At 45.4% G+C, this 25,302-nt stretch overlaps 1 protein-coding gene across 1 annotated transcript in view; it reads left to right on the top strand.

Annotated features, from left to right (window-relative positions):
- PLS3 (plastin 3) overlaps positions 1 to 24,306 on the top strand; it is an 85,333-nt gene extending 61,027 nt beyond the window's left edge. Inside the window, exons 6-18 of the mRNA XM_027847230.1 lie at positions 5,184 to 5,313; positions 5,688 to 5,820; positions 10,587 to 10,668; positions 11,824 to 11,989; positions 12,795 to 12,937; positions 14,834 to 14,929; positions 16,848 to 17,043; positions 19,066 to 19,144; positions 19,366 to 19,480; positions 19,601 to 19,734; positions 20,539 to 20,662; positions 20,782 to 20,906; positions 23,027 to 24,306. Of these exons, the coding sequence (XP_027703031.1) occupies positions 5,184 to 5,313; positions 5,688 to 5,820; positions 10,587 to 10,668; positions 11,824 to 11,989; positions 12,795 to 12,937; positions 14,834 to 14,929; positions 16,848 to 17,043; positions 19,066 to 19,144; positions 19,366 to 19,480; positions 19,601 to 19,734; positions 20,539 to 20,662; positions 20,782 to 20,906; positions 23,027 to 23,159 (1,656 nt within the window). The 3' untranslated portion in view covers positions 23,160 to 24,306. The remainder of the gene's footprint in view (positions 1 to 5,183; positions 5,314 to 5,687; positions 5,821 to 10,586; positions 10,669 to 11,823; positions 11,990 to 12,794; positions 12,938 to 14,833; positions 14,930 to 16,847; positions 17,044 to 19,065; positions 19,145 to 19,365; positions 19,481 to 19,600; positions 19,735 to 20,538; positions 20,663 to 20,781; positions 20,907 to 23,026) is intronic.
- The last annotated feature ends 996 nt before the right edge of the window (positions 24,307 to 25,302 follow it).

The raw sequence follows: 25,302 nt of genomic DNA on the forward strand, positions 1-25,302 counted from the left end.
TGTCAACCAGCTAGGGCTAGGTGCTGCAAGGCATGAATTTGTAATCTATTGCTCCAATTATGGCACGCACCTGGAGGGCAGCCCATTTTGCCACTGAATCAGTACATTCTTGTTGACAGACACTGAGAATGGATAACGAACTTGGGCCCACAACAGAATTAGGCGAAGTTGCATAATGTCTTCTCCAATCTCAAACTACCGTGAAAGCCAATCTCTTTAATATGAGTATTTCTCAGTCTTCTCCCCATGCCATGATATGATTGTAAGATGGGAAAAACAAGCATCTCAGAAGAATCCAAATGACACATACGTTACCTAGCAATAACTTGGGCCCAAGAAGTGGGCTAACCGATGTTATCAAGCATGTGTGACTAGAAGAGGAGATCATGGGATAGACAGATCTAGATTTGCACCCCAGTGCCCATGAAGCAGAAAGTGTGGCCTCCAGTGTTTGGTGGGGGGACCAGGGGACTCAATTCAATTGACTTCCCGGATGACCAGGCAAGAATAATTCAGGATGAGAAGGTGTGGATGGGTTAGGTCGTGCAGTGGTAGAGGGAATGCTCATACCCATGAGGGCATGGGTGCATCAAAGTGTTCTGACACAGTCCCTGCCATAAAGGAACTCTACAGCTAAAAACACTACTCTTGGTGGGGGAAAGTGAGAAAGGCCCTATGCTGTTGTCTTGTTAATTATTCACTAAGGTCTTTAAGTTTTACCAGATTTTGTTTGTCAATAGTGTTTCCCCCACCGCACCCTCTAAGGAAAGAACAGTCTTTCCTCCATGCCCAGCTTTGTATTTCACCTTCCCTAGGCCTTGGCACCCTTGCCAATGCCCAGCACATCAGGAAACCTAGAACAAGAGAATGGCTCCAGGGTGAATTTGGGGAGGAGGTGGGGTGTGTTGAACATGATACCAGTATCTCAGTATCCAAAGGATTTTTGCCTTTCCTGATGAAATACCCACATGTGTTATAATTAGAATGGTTTATTTCTTGCCATTTTATACTGAAATACTGAATTTGCCACCATTTTCATCTCCATCTCCAGTTCTTTTCAAAGTCCTTGGTTTAGAATTCTGTGGCAATGAGTAAGTTGGACAGTTTGGAGTGCTTGCTTGCATGTGTGATGCCCACACCGCATCCCCCTCATAACTGCACGTTTAATTAGGAGATGAACGCTGTTCTGAACACTGCCCAGCTAGAACTGCATTTTGTGCTTTAATGAGAAAACATTCCAACCCCCAAGTTTATCTAGCAAGAACACATCTCTAGCAGGAAGCTTTTCATGGTGTGCTTGTTTTGTTAATGAGGAAAGGATGAAAATGTCCTCGAGTGACCCAGGGAATTCTTGCAAAATGTGCCTCTTTCTACCTTTAAACATTCAGTGAAAAGCCTTTGAGAAATGAGAAGGTGTAGGCGTGTGGCTTTTGACCATGGCATCAAGGATGTTTTGGGTTTTTACCTGATGAGAAATTTTCAGATTCACATCATAAAATATTAGTCCTGAAAGAGACTTTTGATAACACAGAGTTGAAAAATAAATGACTTGCTCAAGGTCATACAGCTGGCTGTAAACCCAGGGCTCCTGTCCCTCACGTCCAGCACCTTATTTCCCTGGTAGTCAAAATCTTTGAAACAGGGAGCACAGTAAAATGGAATCCTTAGCTTGGGACAAACCAGAGACGAGAGACGACCTGGGGCCGATGACCCCCCTCCATCAGTCTCTAGGTGGCACTTTACCTTCTGAGGAATACCAAGGATATTATTCCTCTGGTTCATTAGCATCATGAATTGGTAATGCACAGACTGACGAGAGTGTTAATTTATCGAGAAAGGGAATCGCTGCCTAGGGGATGTTAATCATAAACCAAGTTACAAACAGTGTTAGTGTTTGGCTCAGTGGTGCATAAGAGGACATGTGGGAGGGGGAAGGGAGAGAATTCAGGCACCCAAACTTAGGAGTTTACAAAGTATCTTAGTACTTAAACAATTGTGCTGTGAATTAAATGTCACATTTTTAGTCAGAGCATCTGTGGAGAGGCATCATGGTCCAGTGGGAAGCTTACCTTTGGCCCTCACTACTTGCCTCACCTTAGGCAGGGGACTTTGCCCTTTTGGGGTGCCTCATCTGCCAACTGAGGGGAGAGAAAGATAACTAGGTGATCTTTGAGGTCCCTTGAAGTTCGAAGTCAGTGGTCCGACAAGGTTTCCTAATAACTTGGGGTTCAGGACTTTGTTTTTAAAAAAGTATTTTGATAATTATATTTCAGTATGATTTGGTTTCCTTTGTAATCCCATATATTTTGTCTTTCATTCTTTTTTTTTTTTTTGAGGCAATGGGGTTAAGTGACTTGCCCAAGGTCACAAAGCTAATAAGTGACAAAGCCAGATTTGAACTCAGGTCTTTCTGATTCCAGGGCCAGTGCTCTATCCACTGTGCCACCTAACTGCCCCCATATTTGGTCTTTCAAAATATGATTCTGAGAAGGGGTCCAGAGACTTCAGAGCCCTTGCCAAAGGGGCCACCATACAAACAAGGTTGTGAAACCAACATGCTTAGAACAGGAGAGTTGGAAATGGTCAGTAATAGAGTCATGGATTTTGAGTTGGAGGGGACCTCAGATCTTGTAGGCCAATCTCCTCAGTCTTGCCCCAAAAAACAGAGGGAGGGAAAGGGAATAGTTTGGGAACAAACTCCAAATCTGAGAAGATAAATAATAATTGTTGGCAATTTTTCATGACCCTTCAAGGTTACCCATTTTGGGATTGATTTGGAATGAGCCTCAGGCCTCAGCTGAATTGCTTCTGGGGTCAGAGGGCTGAGTTTGGCTGATGTTGTTTCTATGAGTGAGAGGAGAGGAGATTTTAAAAAGTAAGAAAACCTTATCTGTTCCCTAAAATGAGTTAGGAGATTGGGGAGAAGGAAGCGCAGTGCAGCCTGGTGGCTGGAGCAAGAGGTGAAATAGAAGCTCTTGGCCAATAAAGCAAGGCCCATCCATCTCATAGGAAGAAAAGCCAGCGAGCCGGGCCTCTCCATCCCCAGTTCGGTTTGCAGAGATTTAGTGAGCAGACTCCAACACTGTAAGCAGTGGGCCTTGTCCTTCCCATGCATAGGAGGTCATCTTTGATTTTAGAACTCATGTAGACCACGCTCACCTTTAACATGCTGTCTGTCTCATCTTCTCAAGCAATTTGTGCACAACTAGAAGGTAAGATTGGAACGTAACGGAGCAGAGGATTTTCAGTGATAAACACACATCATTAATGCTTTTTTTTTTTTTAATCTAAAGGCTAGAGGAAGGGAACCTGGAAATGAAACTTGCAGCCTGCCAGTGATACCTGGCTTTATTATCTCTAATAAAGAAGGTCATACCATCTTTGCAAAGGCCTTGAAATGTGTCAGGTCTACAGTTCTTCCCATTTTTGAGCCATGGGGCATTTTGCAAGATCTGTTTAAACCTGGATGGCAGATCATGGAGTGCTCATTCCAAAGTCATTCTAGTGGCTCACTGTATTTCCTGGCAATTCAAGACGGGTCAATTTTTCCAGAACATATATGCAATTGCTTTGTAGACTGGGATTGCTATAATCACCTAATTTCTCAAGAATCATTGATCTTGAAGGCAAAATCAGTAGTTAAATAACAAGAAAAGAAAATTATTTTGATGCAAAATTCCAGGTTCCTGAAAGATGACCACAAAACTAATCTGAAGTTTGTTTTTTACAACTGGTATTGGGTTTTTCTGGTAAGCAGGAACAGTGCCATTCCCATGATTTGGAACTTGGCTGCTTTGATAGAAGGTACCTCTTTAGACTGTAATTAACCTGAAAGTGTGGAAGTGAATTTCTCTAAATTTCAATGTAGGCCAGTCAGTATACCTTTCATTAGGCTGAGCAAGATTGTTACCTTCTGGCTAACGCAAGAACAGGGACCCTAAGACTCCAAAGCAGCGCAGCTGGAATCAGTTACTGTGCAGCTTTTTAAAAATTATTACTAAGTCATATTGGGCAGATAGATGGCTCAGTGGATAGAACTCTGGGCCTGGAATCAGGAAGACCCGAGTTCCAATCTAGCCTCAGACACTTAGTAGCTGTGTGACCTTGGGCAAGGAGGAAAGTCACTGATTGTCCGATATGGTAAGATGAGGCCAACTGCTTTATCATATCTAGTCTTTGGTCAGAGGACTTATCCCAGGTCTCATCCTAGACTCACCTAGAAAAGTCATGCTTGGACGAGAGAAAAGATGCTTTCAGGTGGTTCTCCAAAGCTTCTCAGGGGAAAGGAAGATACCAGTGGCATCCAGGAAATGTGTTTTGCAGTTACTGAGCACCACCATCTGGAAGAGTTTTTCCTCTTATGTTCACCAAGTGGAACAGCGAGTTTTCATGGTTGGGCTAGCCCTGAATGGGCTGCTCAGATGTTTCTAGAGATAGGCACCCCATTTGAAGGCCTGTTGCTCAAGAGCAGTGCAGATGCCACAGTGAGCTCATGCATGGGGAATGCACAGGGAGCCAGTTTAGGGGCTAGGCCCTGCCAGGGGTCAGTGAATTGAGACATTGCTTTAGACCATCCACTCAGCCAGGTCTCTGGCTTACACTGACTCTGTCGATGACATACAGAGTATGGAATTTGTCTTTGTTAGAACCTGCTTGCTAAGAATGAGCCAAGCTGACAGTATTTCCATCTGCTCTTTCTCTGGTCATGATGAGAGATAGAGAAAGAGAAGAGAGAGACAGGCTCGGGGTGAACAATGACCAGAGAACACTTCCCCTCCCAAACCTTTCCACGACTTGAGGTGTCCTTCTCCACAACAGCATGCTGCTGCTCAGCTGTAGACAGCTGTTTCTTACCTTTTTGGGTCTACACCATTAGAGCTTCTTGCTTATCGTATCTTTTTTTTTTTTTTTGCAGAGGAACAGGGGGCACTTAGGAAAAGGAAAACCTTGGTTCCTTTTCCTCTTGGTCACCACTGGGCACAGTCACCTGCTTTGGGGTAGTTCAGCTTCGAGGGCATCTGGTGCATGGCTTTTGACCAGTGTGGCATTTTAAAAAGACCAGATTATCTGTAACCATCATTGAGACCTGGGGATGAAGTTGTATTACTATACCAGGAAACTATTGTCGAAAGTGTCCTCTTCAAAAATATTTGCTAGCTAAGAAAATATGTCTGAACTTCCAGATTTTCCAAGAGGTCAAAAGTAGTGACATCGCTAAAACCTTCCGAAAGGCCATCAACAGGAAAGAAGGCATCTGTGCACTGGGCGGAACATCAGAATTGTCCAGTGAAGGGACCCAGCATTCGTATTCAGGTAATGGCCTAGGCTCCCTGAGGAAGAAGGCTGGTACTGCAGGGAAGGGCCCAGTGTACCAGCCATGGAGGCTGGTATCTTGTAAAGCTTGAACCACAGGATTCCCCAATCTGGGTGAGAATAAGCAATGTCCTCAGAGAGTCCTACGGTAAACTTTTTTTTTTACTTAAATGCTGATTTTTGCTTTAAGTGACCCAAGCCCCATCCCAGAATTCTCTTGGCTAGATTTGTGTAGCTCCTGTGACGAGTAAATCTCAATTAGCCAAGTATTGTCCTGGGTTTTCTGGGGGTACAAAAGAGGAAGCCCCATGATGGCACCAGGCAGAAGGAGTATCTCTAACTCAACTAACCCCTTATTGCCTCACTCATTTTAGAGGAAGAAAAATATGCTTTTGTGAACTGGATAAACAAGGCCTTGGAAAATGATCCTGATTGCAGGCATGTGATCCCAATGAACCCAAACACAGATGACCTTTTCAAAGCTGTTGGAGATGGAATTGTACTTTGGTAAGATAGCAATTTAATTGGATTTTAATCCGATTTCCATAAATAGATTTCCTAGATTGTTTCACGGAAACAGGTTTTGTAGTGCATATTAAAATATATTGGGAAAGTTTGTAAGTAAGTATGAAATACAGGAATCATGTGATTGGCAAGATGGCCGACTATTTGTTATTGGAAATTTCTTAAACCGCCAAACTTCATAAAAGGAATTACATGCCAGATCACTCAGTCAATAAACATTTATTAAACTCCTACTGTGTGCCAGGCACTGTGCTAAGCGTTAGGGATACAAAAAGAGGCAAAAGACAGTTGATGCCCTCAAGGAGCTCACGATCTAAGGTGGGGGATAAGCAAATAACTATGTTCAAACAAGCTATGTACAGGATACAGAGGAAATGATTATGAGAGGCGAAGAAAGTTTTCCTGGAGAAGGTGGGATTTTTATTTGGGATTTGAAGGAAACCAGGAGGTGGAGATGAGGAAGGAGAGCATTGCAGCCAGGGAAGACATGAAGGAAAATGCCTGGAGTCTAGAGATGGAGGGCTTTATTTGTGGACTGGCAGGGAGGCCAGCATTACTGGATCAAAGAGTATGTATTTGGGAGTAAGGTGTGAGGCAGGGGATGAGATTGGGAAGGGCTTTGAGAGTTGACAATGTCACCTAGCTTGGGAGTCTGGAGGAACTCCAGACTAATAGTAAAGTTAGGAGGGGCAGAGAGGGCTTGGGAGAAAAGAGAAGGAATTCTGTTTTTTACATATTTAGCTTAAGATCCAGAGTGATATGTCTGAAAGGCAGTTGGAGATGGGAAACTGGAGGTCAGCAGAGAGTCTGAGGAAGCAAAGGTCAATTTGAGAATCATCAGCATAGAGATGGTCATTAAATCCATGGGAGCTGAGATCGCCAAGTAAAATAGTATAGTGGAAGAAGAGAAGAGGAGGCAGGACAGAGCCCCGAGGGACACACACCTCCAGTTCCAGGGTGTGATGTGAAGGAGGATTGAGCAAAGCAGACAGAGAAGGAGCGGTCAGAGAGGGAGGAGGGGAGCCAGGAGACAGAGGGGTGTCCTGGAAACCTAGAGAGAAGAGAGGACCAAAGGGGAGGGAGTGAACCACAATGTCAAAGGCTGCAGAGAAGGGGGAGGTCAGGGAGACTGAAGACTGAGAAAAGGCCACTGGATTTGGCAACTAAGAGGTCATGGGTCACTTTGAAGAGAACAGTTTTGGTGAAATGATGAAGTTGGAAGCCAGATTGTAAGGGGTTAAGAAGACAGTGAGAGGAGGGAAAGTCTTCCAGTTAGTGGAGCACCTAGTGAAAAGCACCTAGTGGAGACCAACTATAGTGTAACTGAGACTGAGTCTACTGGACAAGATGAGATATCTCAGGTTAAAAACCCTGATTGAGTAACATCAGAGAACGTGAAAAGCTTCAGACTCCAGCTCTGTATCTAGGGCACCGGCTTACCTCCTGATGGACCTGTGGGGCAGTGACTCAGCCTGAGGCCTCCTCCCTGGGTAGCAGACACTCACTGTGCCCAGCCATGGAAGGAGAGGGAGCTAGAGGAAGAGAACACGGGCAGCATGGAGCACAGCACATAGCCCATAGGACCGAGGACAAAAAGCTTCTGCTCAAGGGAAAAGGGGGCCAGGCCTCTCTCTACCTTCTGAGTTTACCCTGGGCAAAGATCTGGGGCAGATGCCCAACATGTAAGGCTGCAACGTTTCTTATGTTGTCTGACTTCGTTGATGTGTTAGGTAGCTTTGCTGACCTGCTTTTTCCCCCCTTTCCTTTGTATTTTGGTTGCAGTTTCTTGAAGGGACGTTTAGAACAGAAGGTGATGTCAAAATGAAACTCCAAAAAAGACATTATTGAAGAGGTTAGAGGGAAAGAGAGAAGGAAGACCGCCTGCTATATGCTAACTGAGAACTGAGTCAAAAATAATAGATAAATAGGCAGATGAAGGAAAGAGAAGAGAACAATGTAAAGAAATCCCGAGATCGTAGAGTCAGGCAGAGAAATGAGAAGGGGCGAGGAAAGTATGGAAGTAGACTAACCCCTAAGTGTAATAAGCAAAACCAATCCGAGGGACGCTCGTTCGTTCGTTCACTGTTTGTCCTTGGTTCTCAAAGAGGACCATGACATCAGGGAGGTGATGAGTTGCAGGTGAATCGGATTTAAGTGAGGCAGGGCTGTGCAGGGTCACCAGCCTCACTCTCCTCTGGAGCCATCTGGGTCCAGTGGCCAGATATAGATCAGGATGACTGCAGATGTACCCCCCATCCCCCCCCCAATGTACTGACTGAAAAGAGAAGGGGAATAATGACATCTGGAATAATCAGTGGGTCAAAGAACAGTTCAGAGAAACACTAACTCCAGGAAAGAATGCTAACAATGAGACTGCATGCCAACATTTTTGCGATGTAGAGAAAGCAGTCTTCAGGAGAAAAATGACTTCTCTCCAGATGTACATTGAGAGAAAAATGAGAGTTAATGAAGGGAACATGCAATAGGAAAACTAGAAACTTGATATAAGCACAAAAGAGGAAATCTAAAATTAGAGGAGAAATCAGCCAATGGAACAGAGACTAAAGAAAGCTAAAAATTAAAGTTGGTTCTCCGGAAAGACTAAAGATTGCCATATCTGATCCAAAGGACGGAGGAACAGAAAGCTACTGAGATGATCCGACGTACTAGCCATAGTTACATACTAGCAAAACCAAGATTTGAAAACAACTTAATATACACAAAAATGGGAATCTAACATAAAATTCCCACAGAGCACAAAATAGAGATCTTGAACTATCCAGTCCCAGAAAATGAGATTCACCAAGCCGTAAGGGAACCCACCAAGGCAAAATAGCTCTGGTCTAGACATTTTAGGGTATTTTCTATGAGATATTTAAAGAACAAGTAGTGTTGCCGGTAGTATACAAATTATTCTCAAAAACTGAAAAAGAAAACCCTCTTGCCAAGGCCTCTTATGAGACAAATAGAATCAGAATGCCTCGACAAGGGTAAGAGAAAGCAAAGAGAACTGCAGACCTGATGAAGACTGAAATAAAGTCCAAGCAAAAAGGCTGCAGAAACATTCCCAAAAGAGAATTTACCGTGACCAAGTGGGATTGTTTTTTAAACCAGGGATGCCGTAATGGCTTTTCCATTAGGAAAATAATCCACGTGAAAATTTGGACTAAAATCTGCCTCCAGCCACTTCATCTTACCAGGAGATGCCAGAAAAACAAACAAAACTTGTGACAAGGCACGAGAGTTATGCTAAAAAACCCAACAAAGCACAGACGGAGAAGGGCCATTTTTTAAATGGAAAGATATAAAGGTTTTATGTTTATCTTTATATCTTTAACATTAAGAATAAAAGGGTTCTACCTAAAACCAGGCTAGGAAATATGAAAGCTTCCCCAATAAATACACAAAGAAGCCTTGTCTTCTCACTCTTATTTGGCATAGGTCTAGAAATGCTAGTGATAACAATGATGAGAGAGAAATTAAAGGCATAAACATTAGGAAAGAAGAGACAAGTGACTGTGATATGATAGTTTACACAGAAAGCCCCAGAGGGGTAGCAAAGAATTTGAAATAATTAATAGCTTAACATAATGAAATACAAAATAATTGTCCAATGGTTGGTAACCTTTCCTATGTGGCAATAACAACATCCTGGTGAAAGTAAGAGAAAGGGAAATCCCAATAAAATGATTAAATGCTTTCACTAAGTTGTAGGCTCTCCTACTGAGACACATTTCAAGACATAAATAAAACTACAAAATGTTCTTTAAAAAAGAAAGAATGACAAATATTTGGAAGGATATTTATTGTTTATGATTAAACCAAGCCATTTTAACAAAAATAGTACCAAAATTGCCCTACAGGTTTAATTCTATAGCAATCAAAGTACCAAGAGAAAATTTCCTTCAGGTTAGGTATGTTTTCGGAAATGAATGTGATCTAAAGCCAAGAGACTTAGATAAAATCTGACCAAATTAAAAAAAAAATAAGCATGGAAAACAGTTCAATTAAATCCCACACTTAAGTGCACATTTCTGTTGGGGAGAGAAAGATGAGGAGATATATGTGTGAATTTTCAGCAGGGTGCTGTGGGAAGATCCAGGGAGGGTGGTAAGTTAGGGAACAATTCACATAGTCGTACAAAGCCACCATACCCAAATGGGCAATGAGAGTAACACATAGGAAAGAATCCTTCTTTCCTACGTGTCTGTCGATGAGTTTGATTGTGGATAGTCAGTTCTTTGTCAGCTTTAGGCATAGGCTCTAGAAGAGCCCCAAAGCACCGCCAGGGCCAGTACAGATAGATGTGCAGTATTGTTGATTCCAGCCAATGTGGTTAGACTCATTGATCTGAGTAGAATCAGGGGTGGGGAACCTGTGGCCTCGAGGCCACATGTGGCCTTGTAGGTCCTCCGGTGCGGCCTTTTGACTGAGTCCAAGTTTTGCAGAACAAACCCTTTTGTTAAGGGGATTTGTTCTGTCAAGAATACACGTGGCCTTGAGGCGGAGGGTTCCCCACCCCGATTAGTAGATTGTTACCTCCTTGAAGGCAGGACTGGGTTTTTTGTTTTGTGTTAGTATCCCTAGTGCCTGGCATACCTTGTATATTGTATGTATTTAAGAAATGTTGGTTTCAATCAAATAAGTGGCATTTTATTTTTCAGGCTATATAAGCAACAACTTATATTATTTAGGAATACCTGCCAACTATTAATGCAATGTGATCTCAATTTTAATTTTTTTTTCAGTAAAATGATCAACCTTTCAGTTCCAGACACAATTGATGAGAGGGCAATCAACAAGAAGAAACTTACACCCTTTATCATTCAGGTAACGATTTCATCATCTTCACCAGGGTCAGGCAGTGGGAGGTTAAATTAATTGTTCAAATATCAGGTCATACTTCTGACATAAGATCTTAGAACTCCTGATGTCAAACTAGAAGGGACCAGGCAGAGCGATCTTCTAGTCCAACTACCACTCATTTTCATAGGTGGGCACTGGGGCCTAGCACGCCTCTCTACTCACTACGTGATGCAGGTGGTAACAAGAAGCAGAGCTGGGATTGAAACTCAGATGCTTTAATTGCAAATCCATCACACTCCCCATTGCCCTTGCCCCTCTCCACCCTGGGGTTCCAGTTAATCTACCCGGCTGGAGAATTAGGTTGTTTGGCCTAGAAGTCAGAGACTCATCCTTGGTGTCCAGAATACCTGGGTTGAATCCCACCTCAGACACATAGCAGCCAGGAGCATGGCATTTGAGCTGCCAGTGTCCCATGGCACCTCCCTATGACTACCAAGTTTACAGTTAGTTAACTTGTCAATCTATGTTAGGGGTTGGAGCATCCACACTGGGAGAATCAAATCTCAGCTCTAGTTTAAAAAAGAAAAGAAAGCACCAAAGCAAGCCATCTATACGATGCCAGTTAGCATGGCAGAGCATCTCTTGGCATGATAGAAAGGCTTCAATTTTCTGAAAGTCCTCTTCGGCTCATGCATTGGTAGAATAGGGCAAGAGGAAGGAACCAGAGTCCCTAGCATTAAGGATCAGAGAGACGATCTGGTCCAGTTGAGTCCCAACGGAGTGAGACAGCTCTCCAGAGATGACATAGTGAGTTCAACAAGGGTCTGGGACAAGATGAGAGCATTTTTGAAGCCACATTTCTTTCTGAGGATTTTCTCCTTGGACTATTAAATGTACTCACATCATCACAACAGCAAGGGCTGGTTTTTAATAACTCTCTTGATTCTGGGATAGCAGCTGTAACAATAAGGTGGAGATTCATTTTGTCCTTGAGTACTTTCCTCCCTTCATTTTCCACCCCTGGTTGGTATGCCACTGATGCAGGTTGTGGTCTGTAGGGATGTCAGGAAGTGAATCGGGGCCACCATTGAGCTCGGTGGATGCTATTTGCAGGGCCTGGACAAGTAGCAGCTACTCAGAAAGAAATTCCAAAATGTCCTTTGGCTATTTCTTTTGCAGGAGAACTTAAACTTGGCATTGAATTCGGCCTCTGCCATCGGGTGCCACGTGGTCAACATCGGGGCTGAGGACTTACGGGCTGGAAAGCCTCACCTGGTTCTGGGGCTGCTTTGGCAGATCATTAAGATTGGATTGTTTGCCGATATTGAGCTCAGCAGAAATGAAGGTAATGGTCCCCAGCTCAGGCCCTTCGGAGGCACGTGTTAGATGTTGAGTGCTTCAGAAAGTAGCTGGGCTTGTCGATGAGAATCTGCTCTCTGGCCAGGTCCCTGGCTGCTAGTCTAGCATCACAAAATTAGGAGGCTTCTGCCTACTCCTAATAAGGGCCTGCATCCCCTAGACATTAGGGCCTCTGAACATTGGAGTTGCATTCAGATCAAGAGGAACTGGGTTCATATCCCAGCTTCGCCACCTCCTTTCTGTGTGACCTCTACCTCCATACAAACGGGGGGTGGGGGTGGATCAGGTGACCGCTAAGGTCCCTTGGAGCTTGATTGGGTAGCACTGGGAGGCAAGGCACCTCACCCAGAAGCCTTCCTTAACTGGCAGTACCCTTTTCACTGGTGCTTGGCTTGCTCTCTTGCTACCAACATGTGCTAAGAAGGGGGTCAATTTTGCCTTCAGAAACTGCCCCCTGGCTTTCTAGGGGCATTAACTTAGGTGGAAAGAGATTTGAGTCTTTCGAGTGCAGACTCACCAAAGAGCACTGTGGGTCTTTCTTGAGGTTATGACTCCCAAGTCATCTTTGTTCTTTGGGTGAAGATGCTATATTTAGCTCTTTTGCTATCTACATTCTGTCGACTGAAAAGTACCAGGGAAATTGGGTCAGCCAGTAAAGAGTTAGAGACATGAAGCCAGCAGCTCTGGAAGCTGGCCAGCCATCATGGTACAGGGGCATGTGTGACCCAACTTCTAGGGCAGGTTAAGGCCTAGACTGTGATTGATGGGTATACTGGTGCTCTGTCCTGTAGCCTTAGCGGCCTTGCTCCGAGATGGTGAGACCTTAGAGGACCTCATGAAGCTATCCCCAGAAGAACTTCTGCTGCGATGGGCCAACTTTCATTTGGAAAACTCAGGCTGGCACAAAATCAACAACCTGAGCTCTGATGTCAAGGTAATTGCCTTCGAAAGCCTAGCTCAGGCTGACCAGGAAAAGGGCAACAGACTTGAGCTAAGATTGCCAAGGACCTCAGGGTCCCGAGGACCGATGGCAGGAGGAAGGTGGGGCTCGAGAAGGCAGCCAAACAGTCTGCCATTTTTATGATGCGAGAAGATCAGCGTGTGTTAACAGTGATGACTTTTTTGCCTCCCGAGGGCTGAGTCAGGAGAGCAGTGGGATGGCAGAGCTGTAACCAGGGTGGGGTAACTAGGGTACTGTCTTAGCTGTCAACCTCAGGCAAGTATATTTCCTTACTTAATCATTCTGGAGACCACTGGCTGTCTGCCTTACAATCTTTCTGTTACCCATGCAGCCTCAGTAAGGACAAAGCAGCAGGGTAGTGGGTCAGCAGAGGGATCTGGAGAAGGGGCCCAAGCCATCCCCTCCCCCCCTCAAAGAGGTTAAGGTACTTGCCCAGGGCCACATTGCTTGAGGGGCACGATTTTAATTTAAGCCTCTAGGGGTAGACATCTCTTCCACCAACTTTTGTTTCTAGGTGTCTAGTCAGTGGGCCCCAGACCCTCCCCTAGCTCAGCTCCTTTGGATTTCACTTTCTGCTCAGCATTCCCTGCTACAGTGGTTAGGGGCAGTGCTTAGAAGCCGCCCAGCAGAGACATTAATCCCATTCTCTAGCCACCTGCTTCCTTTGACCCCTCAGGGAGACGGGAGATAATCCCTGTGGCAAATGCCTGGGGCCTTCCAGCAGCTGCCTGCCTGCCTTGACTCCAGTCCTCAGCTGCTGGGGCTGATCCCCGGCCAGCTGTCCCGAGGGCCTGACATAAAAGCAATCCAATCCTTGCGGGGTAGTCTGTGGGCTGGGTGAGGGGAGCCCAGTGGGGCTCAGCTCCTTGGGAATGCCTTTGCATCTCTGCTCCTGAAAAGTTGGATTTGGGAACTCAAAACAAGGGCAACATACCTCAGTGCTCCCCTGGGGGATCCTTTTGTAAAGCAAGTGGCCCTTCGATGACATCCAGTGTGCTCTTCTAGGGTGGCTGCTTTGGAGGTCCATCTTTTCTCTCGGCAGGCTTTCATCAAGCCTACAGGCTCCCTCCAGGTTGGGAAGACTGCTCCCTTCCCAATGGGTTGGCAGCTGTAGCTGATGATTGGGTTCTTTGTTCTCTGGCCATGCCTCTGGAGGTGGCAGTTGTGATGATGAGGACCTCAAAAGATCAGGCAGGGGTGGGGATGGCCCAGGGCAGTTGTGAGGCCAGGCCTATGCCACTGCCATGCTCCGGCAATGGCCCAGTTCTGCTGCTGCTCTGGAGCACGCCATCATGGTCTGTGTAACACATTTCTCTTTAATAGTTTGATGGGCTTTTCCAATTAAGAAAGTCTAAAACTCTTAACTTGAATATTTTGCACACATTCTAGGAAGTGACATTTTGTGATGATGTGACTTTTTTTTTCCTCCTTTTCTGATGCTTCCTGGATTTCTCTTCTCCTGCTTTTGTTGTCTTGCTTGGTTTTATCTGCTAAGCTACTTGACTTCAGCAATTCAGTAAAGGTACAGAACTGGCCATGTGTTCACTTATAGTACTGCATTTGGAAACCCATTTTTTCAAAGAATTCCAAGGTTTAAAGGTGTTTGCTGGTTGGGGAGGAGGACAGATGATCTCTGGGAATGGATGCCCACATGGGATGTTGGGATTTGGCTCAGAGTCTCACCTTAAGACCTCAGCTTAAATACTTTTCAAAACATGGACAAATGAAGCATGCCCACCCTTGAGAGAGTGGAAGCACCTTGAGGCAGGGCCCATCTCTTGGTTCGGGTTTTTTTTCCCTTTGTATCCACAGTAGGCGTCTAATGAATGCTTGTGATTTGAGAGTTGTTTTCTTCTTGATTCCTTGCAGGATTCGAGAGCCTACTTCCACCTTCTAAATCAGATTGCTCCAAAAGGCCAGAAAGAAGGGGAGGCCCAGATTGACATTAGCATGGCTGGTTTCAATGTAAGTATTTGGGGGGGGGCATCATTCCCATCTATGGGCATGTATTTTGGTCAGTTAGATCCTGCTAAAGCACTAAATGGTCAAGACCCTGTTGGCTTTGTTTTTTAATATGTGAAATATTTAATGTATGAAATAAAATGCTACCTAATTTATCATCAAATAAGAGGGAGGAGCCTGCAAGGCCAAGCCTGTCTTAGACACTATCTTGGCTTTGCTGTTGATTGACTGTGTGACCCTGAGCGAATCACTTTTCTTCCAGCCAGGGCTCATTTCTTCACTGGTCAGATTCCATTTTCTCTGAGAGTACCGAAGGTAGCCTAGATCAGCACTGATCCAGAGAGGAAAAGAAGATGAACCCTTTAAATGGGCTTTAATGTCGTTATTTTAAGTCATTATCACAGGTTTGAAAAAGCACATCAAACTGAACTATTTATATTTCAGTGTTTATCGTTAAAGGGAAAAAAAAAACAGCCCATGGCCTAGGATCGTGAGTCCATCCTACCCATGGCTGCCAGCCTCCCCTTCCTACAACGCCATTTTCTTCATGTTACTCACAGTGACTCCCCATCACTGAAAGAATTCAAGTCCCAACAAGGTTGTTTGCTCCACCTGACCTCTTATCACTTGATCCCTATATTCCCTGGTGTATGTTCCTGTCTGACTCTCCTCCTTACTGTTCCATGCATGTGTTCCTTCTACCTCTGAGCCTTGACTCTGTTCCCATCCTTCTGCCATGGGCCCACCTCTCTGCATCACGGCCTGAGGAATAGTGAGCTCTGTCTTCTGGACTCTTTGGCAGCTGGACACTGAGTAGTTTAGACACCATATACTGCCTTTCATGGTGTGTGCGCGTATTTGGCGATGTTCTCCTCATCTTCTTGGTGTGTGCTTGCCCAGGGGCCCAAGAGTACATCGCCTCTCATCTGCTATTGCCGTGGCCTTCTCTTGGCTCTCTCTGGCTCCAGCACATTCTTCAGATACTTCCTAAGATAACTGCCTGTCCATGGCCCTCTCCTGCTCAGAAACTCCCTATGGCCCCAGGATCAAATACAAACACTTTGGTATCAAAAGGCCTTCAAAAAAAGTCAGTTCCAGTCAACTTTTCCAGGCTGATTATATATTATTTCCCTGCACATATTTGCCTTTCCAGCCAGCCTGGCCTCTGCCCTCCTTCCTCACCTCTAGCTTCTTCAAATTCCTACCTGCCATAGTCAGTAAGTGCCTACTGTGTGCCAAGCACTGGAGGGTTCCATGGCTTGGTCCATGTGTCTCCCCCCACCCCCACCCCGTGCAAACAACCACGTTGGTTTTGTTCCTGTCTCCCCAACTTCATCCGTGGTGCCTTTTATGTCTTGGTTCTCTTATAAGGGACTTTTGTCTGGGACTTTTATTATTAGAATTTTGAGATCCAAATTGACCTAATGGGATCACATCAGGTATTGAGCAATACAGAGCTGGCCTCAGGGGCAGGAAAGCCTGGGTTCAAGTCTTATCTCTGAAACATGCTGATTGCGTGCCCCTGGGCAAGTCACTTGACCTTGATGTTCCAGTAAGACTAAGTTGTAGAGAAGGTGCTGCTGACTTGCATCGATGGTGAGGATTTTCTCACCTGGGGCATTTCCTAGACCCATGAAATTACAGGTGTCCCAGCCTGATCCCTCCCTCTCTTTAGGGAGAGCCACAGTAGGTATTTCTCTTGGGCTCTCAAGTTTTCGGGGTGCTGCCCGTTCATTATCTATCTCCTTTGAGCCTTCCCTGTCAGGGGAGGATTTGAACCCAGATCTTTCGGCCTCCACAGCCAGTGCGCTGCCCCTGCACTAAGCCAGGGTTCTGAGAGGGCAGCCCTTTGGCCAGTTTCCCTGCTGCCTCAGCATGTGCTCAGCTCAGTCCCTTGGGGGCCTTTGCTTGCCTTTCCCAGGAAAAGGATGACCTGAAGAGGGCAGAGTACATGCTCCAGCAGGCCGACAGACTGGGCTGCCGCCAGTTCGTCACCCCGGCGGATGTGGTCAGTGGAAACCCCAAGCTGAACTTGGCTTTTGTGGCAAACCTATTCAACAAGTACCCAGCACTCACCAAGCCTGAGAATCAGGACATCGATTGGACGCTGCTGGAAGGTTTGTGTCAGAGGCGGCCATGTTTACGCCCCCCAAATCCTGCTTGAGTATTGCCGTCTCTCACTGAGAAGTTGGTGTTTTCCCAGGCCAAATTCAACGTTCTGTAGCGGAGGAAGCTAGGGGCACCACAGTGTACAGAGTGCCAGGCCTGGAGTCAGAAGAGTTAGTCTCTGTGACCCTGGGCAAGTCACTTAACTCCTTTCTGCCTCAGTTTCCCCTGTAAAATGGGGGTGATGACACAGCATCTACCTCCCAGGGTTGTTCTGAGGACCAAATGGGATCGTACTTCGCGCAGAGCACTATATACTTATTCCCTTCCCTGCCCCCCTCGTGATCTCCAAAGAGTTGAACTCCTGCAGGGGAGGCCGAGAGGCTCTGGAGAGATCAGAAGAATCTTTAGGCCACAGGTTTTCACCAGGCTGCACCTGCCCCCCCAGCCCTGCCAGTCATAGCCATACTGTAGTAAAGCCCCCCCTTTCCTGGTGCTCAGAGTTTCAGCACAGGTGACTTTTGGATGAAAGCCTAACCCGGAGGGGAGGGAGGGAGAGATCCTTCCAAATGGCGGCCTCCCTCTTGGCCCCTTCTGTTCTTCCTCATTGGGGATATGAATTAGCCAAGTATGTTTCTAATGGTGAATTGATTACTCTACCCAAGACCAGTTGTTAGGAGCAGTTAACTGATTTCTGGAGTTGGGGGCCTGACTTGGTTCCATGGTCTGAAATGCCAACTTGAGCTTTCTGGCGTTGTGACCTTTGCCCCAGTGCAAAAAGACCCCTGCTCTGCTGAGACCTTGCCATGTGACCTTGAACAAATCCCTTACCTCACTAGGCTTCAGTTTTCTCCTTCCCTAGAGGCTGTGGCGTTCTGTCTGCTCAGGGAGTGAGCTGTGGTCTCCCAGGTTCTGCTTTGGAGTCTAAAATCATACCATTTAGAGCTGAAAGGAGCCCTAAAGAATATCTAGTTTAATCTACTAATTGTTTTATCTTAAAGTAGATTTTTATTGATATCTTGTTTTCACATCACCCAGACTCTCCCCTCCCCACCCCCAGTCATCCCTTTTTTAAGGATTAAATCCACTAATTTTTAGAGGAAGAAACCAACCAAGACCCAGAGAGGTTAATTAACTTGGATAAAGTCACACAGCTGAGGTTTGAACTAATATACTTAAACTCCAGGGCCATTGATGCCACCCCCTGCTGCTTTCCAAGTGACATCCCTTTCCCTGTTCTCAGAACTTCCCGATCAAAGTCTCCCTTTTGGATGAGCCAAAGGCCTCTTTTCCATTTCATTCCCTTTGGAGCAAAAGGGAAAACTGTCTTACGAATCCTGCCTGGCCCACTATCAGACTTCATTTTTTAGCACATCTAGTCAGAATCCCCAGGTGACTTTTCCTCAACTGTTTACATGCCCCAGAGTTTGCTTAAGAGTCCAAGACTGGGGGAGTGGAGAATCTTGGGTTTGTTTGCTTCTCCCACTAACTGGTTTTGTCACCTCTAGGCAGCTCATTTTAGACAATGAGGCAAAGAGATTGGCAGATGGGCGAGCTGGGCCTACTTAGATGTCCTCCTGGCTCCCTTCAAAAAAACAAAAAACCCAAAAGGCCAGATCCCAATTCTGCTGTGGGATGGTCTGTGGAAGCTTGGGAAGGACAGTCTTCCTGAATGTGTCTAGATTCCCCAGAGGCTAAGTGTACATTAGGCAGCCAAAAGAGCAACCAGCTGCCACTGAGGCAGTGTCCTTACGAAGTCCTCAGTTCTTATGTTTCCCACATTCACTTCCTTTGTTACACGAGCAGATCTTATTTTTGATGGGCTTTTGTATTACAGAGCACAATTGGAGGGCTTCCTCATCCTCTCATCCTTAACCCCCCCTCCCCGTGAAGGTTCCCAACAACATCTGGGTGCACTGTGACCCCACCCAGCCACGATGTATAGGAGTGTATCGTATGTGTCTCAAACTCTGTCTGTGCAGACATACATTTGCATACTCTTTGGAAATATTTATAAAGTCAATTTTCAACAGGAGAAACCCGAGAGGAAAGAACTTTTCGTAATTGGATGAATTCTCTTGGTGTTAACCCTCATGTAAACCATCTGTATGGGTAAGTCTGCCTGGCAAAGTGGAGGGGACTTGGTATTTGTTTGTTTGTTTCCTTTTTAAAATGAAAAGTGTCTCTAATAAGCAGGGCCACAGTGAGTTTGGGAATTCATATTGGGGTTGTACCTTTTAATGCCAGCCCCATCTTCACACAGCACTGGCTTGTGTAGCCAGTGGCCCAAGGGAACTCTCTGAAACCACTGACTTTCTCTCCCCTCTGTTTAGTGACCTGCAGGATGCCTTGGTCATCTTACAGTTGTATGAAAGGATCAAAGTCCCCGTTGACTGGAATAAAGTCAACAAGCCTCCATACCCTAAGCTTGGTGCCAACATGAAAAAGGTAGCTGTCTGAGCTGGGCCAGGGTGCCCTTGGGGGCTCTGCCTGTCTTCTGGGCTTTGTCTGTTGGAGCTGGTGTTTCTTTTAGAATTCCTCACAAGATGTGTGTGTGTCTGTACACAGCTAGAAAACTGCAACTACGCCGTGGACTTGGGGAAACACCCTGCCAAATTCTCCCTGGTTGGCATTGGTGGGCAGGATCTGAATGATGGCAACCCCACCCTGACACTAGCTCTGGTCTGGCAGCTTATGAGGAGGTGAGTAGTAGCGGGGTTGGGCTGGAAAGGTGTTTGGGGATTAGTTGTCATGGCCCACGGTGATCGGCACTGATTGGCAGCTCGGAGATTTCATACATTGGTTTTAAGAAAGAGGTTAAGTGATGAGTGGTGGGAAATGATAGCATGTTGGCTCTCTGGCAGAATTGGAACCCTTCCCCCTTTTACACATTAGACCAGGAACACGGTCCAAAAGCTCATTTGAAAACAGAAACTAGCCCGTTGACAGCGAAATAATTTCAGTCATGATGGCCCCATTTGAAAATGGAGGGAATTTAACTAAAATGATACCAAGGTTCCATCATGCTTCCAAGAGATCTGCAGTGCTTCTCCGCATAGGGAAATGAAGGCTGGCCACCTGCCACATTCTTCATACGAGGCAAATACCTTTTTCAAGGCAGTGTGGCATAGTGGATAGTGTTGGGCATGGGATCAGGGAGAACTAGGTTCACAGATGACCTCTGCTCTTTAGTAGCTGTACAACCCTGATGTAGCTCCTACTAGGAACATAAGACCAGACCTTTGAGACCAGTGTTCTCCCCCCCCACTCCCATTTTACAGATGAGTAAACTAAGGCCTAGAGAAGAGAAATACCTTCCCCAAGGTCATTCAGATCGTGACGTGCAGAGCTAGGACCTTCCCCATGAGGTCATGGCTAGGCTTCAGTATTGTTGCTGGAGGGGGTTCCCAACCTGCCCAAAGCTCAGGAGAGAAAAGAAATGGAAAGTAAAGGCTTCCCTCTGAGACCTTCCATATGCCCACATGTGCTTGCCTGTCCTCCTACAGATACACATTGAATGTCCTGGAAGATCTTGGTGATGGCCAGAAAGCTAATGATGACATCATCGTCAACTGGGTGAACAGAACACTAGGGGAAGCTGGGAAATCAACCTCTATCCAGAGCTTTAAAGTAAGTCAACATGCATCTTTGGCTGGTAGCTCCCTTCCAGCGGCCGGTCTTGTCCCGCCCCTCCACATGGGCTGTGAGGTGGCCTGTTCTGACGCGTTGCTTGGGTCTGTTTGTGTCAGGACAAGACCATCAGCTCCAGTTTGGCAGTTGTGGATTTAATCGACGCCATCCAGCCGGGATGTGTTAACTACGATTTAGTGAAGAGCGGGAGCCTGACTGAAGAGGACAGGCACAACAATGCCAAGTGAGTGGCCTCGCCAGTCCGGGCTCATTCTTCTTTCTCTCCCGTCCCTCTCCCTTCTGTCCTTACCGTCTTAATGTTAACCTGCACAACTGACGCAGGGCAGTGGACTCCGAGAGCCATGCCCAACACGTACCACGTGCCAGATTCCACTTACAGAATCAGAGGAGATAAGACATGCCAAAGCCTTTGAAAATCTTCAAGTCCAAAGGTCTGGACCCCTTCTCCAAATGAGGTTTTAAGTTAATTGAAGGAAATGCTAAATTTTAATTAAGACAGAAGACAGAGTCTCCCCACCCCCAAGTTCATAGAGTCCCCGAGATCTGGCCATGGAGCCCTTGAGGACCTGTGGGCCTCCAGTTAAGAACCCCTGCTTTAAGAGATAGGGAGATAACCTTTTTTTTTTTTTTTTTGGTGAGGCACTTGGGGTTAAGTGACTTGCCCAGAGTCGCACAGCTAGTGAGTGTTGTGTCTGAGACCAGATTTGAACTCAGGTCTCCCTGACTCCAGGGCCGGTGCTCTATCCACTGTGCCACCTAGCTGCCCCCAAGATGCCAGTTTTGTATAACATCCTGCCTCCATGCCTTTTTCCACAGACTGTCCCCTTCCCTGGCGTGCACTCCCTAGCTCTAGCTTAAGGTTCAACTCCTGTTCCATCTCCTCCAGGAAGCTTTTCCCGATTCTTCCTAGTTTCTATCTCTCTCCTCAAATGATCATACATATATATATATATACATATATATATATATATATATATATATACATATATATATACACACATACATACATACACACACACACTCAATATCTATTTCTGGGCAGGAACAATTTTTTGCCTTTGCCTTTCCAGAGCCTAAAACATTTGAGAGTTAGGGTTGGATGGTTTGAAAATGTAGCCAGGGATCCAGTGGAATTACCTTTGTCTCTTACATCATGGGTGCTTCATAAATGCATCACACTGCTGATAGCGCTGGTCCACCTCATGGGAAGCAGTGTCCCCTGGCACGCCCCCAAGAACCCTAGATGAGGATGGGAATCTTCTAATTACGTAAGGAAGTCATGGTCAAAGAAGCACTTTGACATCTCATCGGATCCTTGCCACCATCTTGGGAGCTAGGCAGAGGATGGGATCTTTGACAGATAGGAAGCTAAGGTCTGGAGAGGCAGAGAGGCCATTCCCCCAGATTCACACAGATAACAAGTATTAAGGGCAGCTAGGTGGTGCAGCGGATAGAGTGCCAGGCCTGGAGTCGGGAAGATGAGTCTTCCCGAGTTCAAATCCTGCTTTTGAAACTTCTTAGCTATGTGACCTTGGCAAGTCGCGAAGGAAATGGCAAACCACTCCAGTATCCCTGCCAAGAAAACCTAAGATAGGGTCACAAAGAGTCGGACTTAATTGAACGACAGCAGCCTGTATTAAAGCCCAGGCTCATTATCCTGCACCAGCATGGCCTCCCTGGATCTCCCCCCTTCTTAGATTCAGACTCCACTTGAGTACTGGCTTAGAAGAGGGTTTTCTATGGATTGAAAACAAGGGTGCACAAAAGCTTCATTTAATAAAGGCAAAAAGCACCAATAAAATGTATTAAACACCAAGGCTTCCTCTGCAGTAGCTTAGGGGTGCCCCAGTAGGGGCTGTAGCAAGCTATCATCTTTGCAGACTAGAAGTCTAGCCTGGAATCATCCTGACTTTGTTTGTCTTTTGAACTGGGTCTCTATTATGCAAATGACTGAGGTAAAACATTCATGCCCCAGTAGAAGTCTCCCAACTTATTGAAAAACAACAATTCAACTTTTCCCCCAAGTGTTAGACTCTAGGAAGGGAAAGTCAATCACAAAGGAATATTTCACTAATAATCCTTGCCGGTTTAGCAAACACTGACCAAGTAAGAAAAGATTCTTTGCTGACCTCAGGGAGAGACATAGTCAAGAACTTAGTTCGAGGTACAATGAGGTAAGTGCTTAGGATTGCTGCAAAGGACTATGGGATTCAGAAGAGGGAGAGCTGACTTCTAGCTGAGAGCAGCTAGAGCAGATGGGGTTAAAATGAAGCCCAGGGCCCTTGTGGACACCATTAAGCCTGTTGACTGACAAGAATCTATTTTCGTTTCTTTGGAACATAGGTATGCCGTGTCGATGGCCAGGAAAATTGGGGCCAGGGTCTATGCTCTTCCCGAAGACCTTGTAGAAGTGAAACCCAAGATGGTTATGACAGTATTTGCCTGCTTGATGGGCAGAGGGATGAAGAGGGCGTAAGAAAGTCAATCCACATGCAAACAGAAACCCTTGCCTCCTCCCCTTACCCCATCCCTGCATGACTCCCAGATCAGCTATTTCCAGGATGAAATGCTGTTGGCTTATGATCTGTTGACCTTTAAAGGACTTTTAGTTTTGCTTTGCAAGACTAGTATCATCAATCATCATCATCATCATCATCAGAGTTCTCAGGGAGAGGAGTTTGAATACAAAGAACTGCTCTTTCCCACAAACAGTGAAAGTGTCATTTGTCGAGTGCACACAAAATGTATTCACAGCCAAGCCATTTGACTCTCTCCCCTTCGAATGCCATGCTGGAAGTTCCCAATTACTATATGTTATTTCTCCATTTTCCCTTTAGGATTTCCACCTCTTGGGTTTGCTCTGATTGATTGGTATGGATCCTACTAGACAGTAATTTCACATTTTATCCAACAGTTTCATTCTATTTGCATAGTATGGATTGGAACACTTGGGGCTTGTTTTTGTAGACTTGAAATTGCTCAGCAGAAAGTGATAAAAGGTTTAATAAGACTCTTATTTCTTAAGATCAGTATCTTTTACAGTATTCTTTCTACATGGTGCTTTTTTGTACATCAAAAGGTTTGGGTTCTTTTATAAACAAGACAGCAGCAGTTTCTGCTACCTTTCCCTCCTTCTCTCCCCACCGCCCTTTAAAAAAGCATCATCAAGGTAGAATACATCCTTTAGAGAATGGGGAACGTATCTTAACCTTTCATCTGCTTTTCCAGTGTAGACAACTAGCAGATGTTGCCACAAACTGAATAACTTCATGAATCCATTTTGTGATGTGTTTGATCTAAGTCTTTTACTTTTTTTTTTTAAATTGAAAATGCTGTTGAATAGAAACTCTTTTTCAGGGGAGGGAGTGCTATGAACAGCTCAAGTCAGTAGAGAGTAGAGCCAGTGTGCCATTCTCATGATAAATACACTGTCTTTACACCGAAAACGAGGAGCAGTGATCACCAAAGAAGGAAGAAAAATGTACCCATACGTCTTAATGTACTCTTGCTTTGGCAAGCTGTTTGCTCTATTTTCAAGATCATATTATTATTCTAAGCTATTAAAAGTGATGTAATTTGGTGGCAAATATTAGTTCAAGTAAAAAAAAACATTTAAGTACAAACTGGTCTCTTCTGTGTGTTTGATTTTATGACATTTGGTTCTTTTTTCCATCTGCTTTTCTGAGTGGTTTCCTGGTCCCTTCTCAACAGGTTGGGGGCTGGCCTGATGAAGGCCAACAGGAGCTTTCTCTACATTTTCAGAGCCTTTCTTGCCAATGTGACTGCTCCTGCCATCTTTGTACAGTACCAGAGGCCCACTTGTGGCTTGGGAACCCCTGCTATAAATAACATCCCTGTGAGAGGAGAATACATGATAACCCAGTTGGTCCCACAGAGTGGTACTTTTGAGGTACCACAGAACTGTTAGAAGCCTTATGTGGCTAATAACAATAATATTATTATACTAATAGCTAGCATTTATATAGTCCTTTAAGTTTTGCAAAGCCCTTTAGAAAGGTTAACTCATTTCATCCTCATAACAGCCCTGTGAAGTGCTATTATCCCCATTTTACAGATGAGGAAACTGAGGTAGAAGAGTTAAGTGACTTGCTCAGTGTTACACAGCTGGAAGGTATCTGGAGCCAGAGCTGAACTCAGGTCTTCCTAATTCAAATCTTGTGTTCTATCCACTAAGCTCCCTGAGTGTCCCAGGACCTCAACAGTCAGCTCATGCAAGGACGATCAAACTGGGGTAAATGCCCCATGCTGCTGTGTGTCATGATGCTAATTTAATTATTGAAAATAAGAAATATAATCACAAAACCAGATATTCACATCAGCATCCTATCTTGGAGAGTGGCAAAGAAGCAGATCAACTCTCACTCTCTGAAAGGAAATCCAGCAGGTGCTAGGGAATGCCAAAAGGAAAACCAGTCCATCCTGCCCACCAGGAGCTGATCTCCTGGGGGCGTTGCCTTGCGTAGGCAGGCAAGGATGAGGCAAAGGAGAGGCCTCGGGCCAAACACTTTCCAGGGAGGGAAGGGGGTAATAATCAGAGGAGACTTCATGGAGGTGGTGGTACCTGGTCTAAGCCTTGAAGGAAGAAAACGGGGCCAATA

This window comes from Vombatus ursinus, unplaced genomic scaffold, assembly GCF_900497805.2.
Source record: "Vombatus ursinus unplaced genomic scaffold, bare-nosed wombat genome assembly UNPS02015394.1, whole genome shotgun sequence".
NCBI classification, from domain to species: Eukaryota; Metazoa; Chordata; class Mammalia; order Diprotodontia; family Vombatidae; genus Vombatus; species Vombatus ursinus.